Genomic DNA, 6,598 nt, shown 5'->3' on the forward strand with positions numbered 1-6,598 from the left:
ATCCGCCTGTCGATCTAAAAGTTAGACTGATATTTTTAATAATTAAAATAGATCATTAAGTTTTTCTAGTTTCCAATAGTCCAATAGCCTATAGGGAAAAAAAGACTTTCCTACTATTCAGCAGGTTCAAGGGTTATACATTTTATTATTCTAGGTTTTTAAGTAAGATGGAACTGTTATAATAAATGTGTAGAAACCTTGCAAAATATTATGATCAGTGTAAAAGCCCATTAACATTTTTTCCAAAGATAAATGTTAAAACTGTTTTCTTTGCATGTTAGAAATGAGGTTATGCAAAGCAAATAATTTTGATGGGTCTGATCTCAACATTCTACTCCACAAGGCGTTCTCTTCTATGGTGCTGAGCAACTTCTCTACTGACTGCAAGCGGATATCCGGGGAGATCTTTGAACGCACCATGCCGTCTGCAGGATATTGGAGGCCGAGCCAGAGGACGGGTATGCATGCCAGAGTGGTACTGATGGACCGAGACGGGCTCAGCAGGCTGGATCAGTTCCACATGTCTAGAGCAACTGGTTGCTATTTGTGTTTGGGCATTATTGAGTCATCACCATAGTAAACAGTTGCTACAGTGCTTGTCTTCATTTCTTTAGACGAGTGAGTGGAGGTTGCTGCTCTTCCAATCTTTGATTCCCTTTAAAACTGTTCTTCATTTAGTCTTTATGCTGATGCTCTGATCTTTTATTTAACTATATTTTTTGCAATTCACCCCTTCTCTGTCAATTGACTATTTAAAAATAAATAAATTCATTGTAAAAAGCGATGAAGTTGGTGGAACCAACTGTGGACATCAGGTTGATTTAATGGTTTTGCTTCATCAGCATAAGATGGAGGAAAAGGAATTTCTTTCCTTCAATTTGTAAAAAATCTGGGGTCTATAGTTTCAAATACAAAATACAACAGTAGTCACTATGCAAGGTAAAAGTGAATGTTTCTTATGCATTGCAGGTTTTCCCAGCAGTCCCAGTGAATATGCATCTGTGGCAGCTCAGACTGTGATTGGCCAAGTTCTAGAGGCTGTTGTGCCATTGTCAGAAGATGCTCACGTCCAAGCACTAACTGTCACGATGACGGCTTTCATGGAGGCATGGATGGAGCACATATTAAAGCAGAAGATCAAATTCAGGTTTGGCTTTAGCATTTTTCACTGKAACAACATATCACAGTCAACTGACTTTATGACATATAGAGGTTTTACTTCCTGTGTGTTCTGTCGGAGGAACCAGAACTGGGTTGCTGGTTTTTGAATTTGCTGTGAATCTGTATTGTCTTTTGGAGAGAGGCATTCCCTGTTTTGTTCTTTTTTTTCATTCTGAATACCAGTGAACAAAACCAACAACCACATTATGTGCTGCCCACTAAAAGCCTTAAGTTTTGTTTCTTCATGCTGATGTTTAGCTAAAGTCTGTTACTACCTGAACTGTTTATGCTTGGTTCATAAATGCATCTTGGAATAAATCTAACCAGACATCCATGTTAATGGCTTGAAACAAATATGATGGAAGCCACATTACACTCACTCCCTTATCAGCCCAGGTGAATATTACAAAAGGGAAGAAAAGAAAAATAATTTACCTACCATAGAAGAAGAAATGAAGAGGAAGGACCTGAACTTAGTCACATGTTCTGAATGGACACTGGCTGTTTACAGTCTGATATGTGAACTATTTAGTTGACAGAAAACATTTTGTGTAATATAACAAAATATTATTATAACTTAGTAATATAACAAGACGATCTTAAAGATGTCTGAAAGCTGCTGTAAAACAGACATGCTGCCATGGCAACCTCCATGTTCTTTTGGGACGTCAGGTTCTGAAATGAACATTTGATTCAGGGAAACTTTTTTGTGTGCGTGTGCTGACACATCCTGCAGTGGCCTGTCTGAACAGTGTGCTGTGATTGTTTGTCCTCAGTCTGCAGGGGGCGCTGCAGCTGAAGGAAGACTTTGATTCTGTCAGGGAGATGATCAAGTCTGACAAGTACGGTCTGTCAGCCGAACTTCACCAGAGACTCCTCAGCCTGAGGTAACACTACCACGGTTCACACTGATCTGACTTATTGGCTTATCTGCTGCATTTCCATATTGTTGAACTGCCAAGGTGAGCCACAATCTGAGCATGCTCTTGTGCTAAAGCAAGATGGAGTCCAAGCATCCAAATCCAAAATGTTGAAAGAAAATGGTGACAGAATGAGAAATGAGAGCATATGAGACACAAAAACATAAGGGCCGTGCAGAGAGCACTAAAGGGGCNGTGCTGTAAGCACACAATGAAACGCATAATATTGACCCTTCAGTTTTTCATTGGAAATAACAGAAACCTTCTAGAGACGTTGGCAGTTAATCTAAAGGGATGAACTTTAATTTATCTGTGACAATAAAACAGCCTGTGGCTTTTGAAGAAATTGGTAATTCTTCTAACATCAGTTATTTATGGTTAATGATTTTRTTTTTTAAGGGTTTAACTTTTTTATTCTTGCTATTCTGTACCATTTTGTTTAGACCCCTGCTAGAAAGAAGCATTTTTCCAACTCAAGTTAAATAAAACCAAAGCAACTTCAAATACTGTCTCTTTGAGGGTATTTACTGTATCCTTCTCCCTCCAGAATTTTTTGGCCTTCTCCTGCCCAGCTGTGTACTGCAGAGATGGACTGTTGGTTTGCTGCTAGCTTCGATCCAAATCTCTACAGTCTGGATCATGTCCAAAGCACACCAGTTCCTTTCTTCGTGGAGTCCTAATAAGTTCCTTCTCGTCACCCAGGGAGATCTCAGAGTGAGCTGCTCATTGATTTCAAAGACCTTGTTTCCACAAATGTTTTCAATAATTAGACAATCATAGAATTCAGTTGCACACTTTACCCTATGAGTGCAGTTTGTTGAGAATAATTTGTATGTTTTTTGTTTTTTTTTGTTTACCAAAGTTTAGTAAACTTTGTACTCAAATAATTATTAAATCTGAAAAGAAAATCATGCCACGTAAAGATAAAATCCTGGTCAGTAGTCACCAGCTGTGCTCTGTTTTATGATGTCAGATGCACTTTCTCACTGTCATCTTTATCTGCCTTGCCTGTATACAGCCAACACATCTGAGCACAATAATGGTTCACATTTACAGTATAATTCATTTACAAAAGTTTCCATCACAACTGGACTACTGCCAAAGAGAGTGGAGTTTAATGTTTGGCTTTATTCACTCCAAACTATTCAAAGACAGATTCAAACCACTCTGAACATCCTTTAGTTTTGGACTAAAGGAAATGTACACCATAGCATTCTATATCTATAGACAGAGATGAGGGAAATATTTGCTCAGTCGYCCACTAACCTGACACCAACACTTTCCTAACTCCGCCAAAGAAGTCAGCCACTGTTAACCTAAGCAGAACTACACTGATCTCTGCTCAGATACCAACCTAGTCTTTACTAACCAGCTCCATGAGTAGGTCGCTTTGGANAATCCAAAATGTTGAAAGAAAATGGTGACAGAATGAGAAATGAGAGCATATGAGACACAAAAACATAAGGGCCGTGCAGAGAGCACTAAAGGGGCAGGTGCTCAACCAAACAAAAGGGCCCATCTAACCGCATTCTAGGACAGAATATTAATATTAAGCCTCTCAGCTTTCAGACTTTAATAAACAATGATAAATTACAAAATTGTGACATATACTATCAAAGCTAAGGAACATCTCCATCTAGAGCATAACACTATGCCTATGTAAGATATTTTATTAGTAATTTTTTTCTGCAGGTCTGTTTTGTTATAGGAAAGTTTTGCAATATTCAAACCCGCAATTTAGTAAGATATGTAAAGCAGAGCTGGACCACCAGACATATTTAGTCTTTACATAATTACACTATTAAAATATAAACAAGGACACAATGCAACCTTTTAGTGACTGTAATCTATAAAAGATCTGCCTGTTTGCTGCAGTGGAGATGAAGACGGTCCATTCAGGACAGCAGAGCTGCAGCAAACTTTAAGGTGGAACTGCAGAAAAAAAAAAAGCAAAAATTGAATTGTTAATGCATGCAACAATGAGAAAAGCTACTGAGTTTTGCTTAAAAAAACTTTTAAAAAAATTAAAATCACACATTTTTGTCTCATGAAGTGAAAAAATTATTTGCAAAACAAACTTATTTGTGCTTGTCATAAATCTTTTCTTGATATTCTAAGTTTTTGTTTGTGACTCAAAGTTTTATCTTCTTGTGTTTAATTTATTCAAATAAGGCGTATCTTTTCTCATCCAACCAGGTCCTGTCTCTGACCCTTTTAAAAGTTAGAAACTCCCTGCAATTTGTTCACAACATCAAACACCAGTTGTCTAAATAAGTGAAAACAGGGACTCCTGAAGTCCTGCTGCTTCATGGCTTTAACAGATCAGGGTGAAAAGCTGGAGCTTCCTACTGAGGGCAGATCAAAGATCTTGGCAGACAATCTGCCTTAACTACAGGTAAAATAAAGGTCAAGAGGCCAGAATAAGTTATACATTTTAAAACTATAATTAGGCTATTTTCAATCAAGTCATGTTAAATTTTAAAGCTAGCATATTTTACATTTATTTTCTTAACACTATCCGGCCTCCTGCGGTTCTGCAGCCATCTGGGCAAAGAGAAACAGAGGAAGGTCGTTTGACAGGGAGCTGTGAAATTCTAACATCCCTTCCGCTTTCTCTTCCCGCAGATAGATTCTCGGGAACTAACCCTTTAATCCTGTATTGAATTCAAGAAAAAGTTTTATCTTCCAGGAACTCAATTAGTTCTTCTGCACTCAGCAAAATTCAAAGATCTCCTGCAATAAACCAAAAAGTAATACATACAATCAACAGAATAGAATAGAGTAAAATTCCTTTTTCTAACCTAATATAATGTTCAANACCACTCTGAACATCCTTTAGTTTTGGACTAAAGGAAATGTACACCATAGCATTCTATATCTATAGACAGAGATGAGGGAAATATTTGCTCAGTCGYCCACTAACCTGACACCAACACTTTCCTAACTCCGCCAAAGAAGTCAGCCACTGTTAACCTAAGCAGAACTACACTGATCTCTGCTCAGATACCAACCTAGTCTTTACTAACCAGCTCCATGAGTAGGTCGCTTTGGAYTTTCAACATTGACTGAGACACATGTTCCCATCTTCAGATCACAAGTACATTTATGGAACATTGAGCAGACCCACAGAAGTGGAATATGAAGACTACTAAAGGTAGCCTCACATCTTCTGACAACAAATCATCAGAAAGCCATTATTGTCACAGCTGCTACAGCAGCATCAATAATGTTATGCAGGAGACAATGTTCAGTTGAAAATGTTATGCCAAGCAATGTGTGCATAAACATCAACTACTAAACAAAATCCAGATCAAACTGTTGGCACCTAAAAACTTTTCTTGTATTCATTCACAAGATACTGCCCTACCTTTCTGTCCTGGAATTAGTTTGTTGAGTAAAGACGCACAAATACTTGAGTTTTTTTAGCAGGAATCAGCTATATAAGGTGTATGTAATCCAAAAACTATCAGTTTGTTTAGGTAGTGTAAAATGGCTATTGTTTTGTTTTAGATGTTGATGGAGAGCYTGGATAAGACAATTGGTCAGACGAAGTCCCTACTCCTGAGTTCAGATTGTGACCATCGTCCCACTCTGCAGAGCCACAGTCAGCATCTACAGAGGCACCAACTGGAAGCTCTTGATCGGGCTGCATGTGARCTGCAGGTGAGTCTGTGTAGGACAGTTTGWTTCATTGGTGATGCTTGGTCCAGTGTTATTGCCGTCTTTCCTTTGTTCATGTGTGAACATCTGTTTTTTTTCTAAAATGTTCCTTTCATAGCTGATTATTGGACCATTTTCTCACTTTTGTGGCTGTGTCCAGTACATGCTGAGATTGAAAGTAATCTGACATGCTTTATCTTTGAACTTATAAATAAAATTATTTTTTTCATGTTCACACATCAGCATTTTATATAATTTTGACTCCCACTGAATGCATACTTGTTTCAAATGACAGTGGTCCCTAAAATGCTTTCAATTCGAGTTGAGCTGGACCTGTGGTTCCTAAACTGGGTCAAAATACTAAACAAGTGTTAGCCTTAGTAGGTTGCCTCAACCAAAAAAGAAAGGACTGGTCCCACCCAGCAGAACATTGTAGTATTTCATTTTAAATGTCTAAGGTATGTAAACAGACATAGACTGGGTTTTAACCAAGCACAAACCTACCTCCCTATTARGGTATTAACCCAAAAACTASAAAACAATAGGAATAAGCTGGATAACAATATTTTGATGTTCTCAAAGAAGACATGGCAAGAGGTACACAAGAAATAGAATATCTTCCCATAGTGCCAAAGATATAAGAATAATTGTTGATCTATATCAGTGGTCCCCAAACTACAGCCCTCCTCCACATTTGGTCCGGCCCCCTGAACAATACCAGAGAGCATTCAGATTTTTTTCATATACCGTATTTTCCGGACTATAAGCTGTTTATATGTGGATTTTTCTTCAACCACCAGGGGGCTCTTTAGCAGGAAGTGAATCATTGGAAGTCAAAATTGGACATAAAAGAAGAA

At 38.0% G+C, this 6,598-nt stretch overlaps 2 protein-coding genes across 5 annotated transcripts in view; both read left to right on the forward strand.

The window, feature by feature from the left end:
* Positions 1-6,473, forward strand: part of LOC103471087 (uncharacterized) — a 27,815-nt gene extending 21,342 nt beyond the window's left edge. For 3 of the 4 annotated variants that reach the window (XM_008419883.2, XM_017307132.1, XM_008419885.2), the window contains 2 exons: positions 2,629-2,795; positions 5,592-6,473. In XM_008419883.2, the coding sequence (XP_008418105.1) occupies positions 2,629-2,795; positions 5,592-5,843 (419 nt within the window). In that variant the 3' untranslated portion in view covers positions 5,844-6,473. Of the gene's footprint in view, positions 1-2,628; positions 2,796-5,171; positions 5,236-5,591 lie in introns of all 4 variants that reach the window. The other variant, XM_017307133.1, reaches the window with a different exon arrangement.
* LOC108166651 (coiled-coil domain-containing protein 142-like) lies at positions 7-2,253 on the forward strand. The gene is made up of 3 exons (XM_017307135.1): positions 7-458; positions 970-1,147; positions 1,938-2,253. The coding sequence occupies exons 1-3, from the start codon at positions 275-277 to the stop codon at positions 2,050-2,052; spliced, it is 477 nt and encodes a 158-aa protein (XP_017162624.1). The 5' UTR covers positions 7-274; the 3' UTR covers positions 2,053-2,253.
* Positions 6,474-6,598: the final 125 nt, after the last annotated feature.

This window comes from Poecilia reticulata, linkage group LG10 (genome assembly GCF_000633615.1).
Source record: "Poecilia reticulata strain Guanapo linkage group LG10, Guppy_female_1.0+MT, whole genome shotgun sequence".
NCBI classification, from domain to species: domain Eukaryota; kingdom Metazoa; phylum Chordata; class Actinopteri; order Cyprinodontiformes; family Poeciliidae; genus Poecilia; species Poecilia reticulata.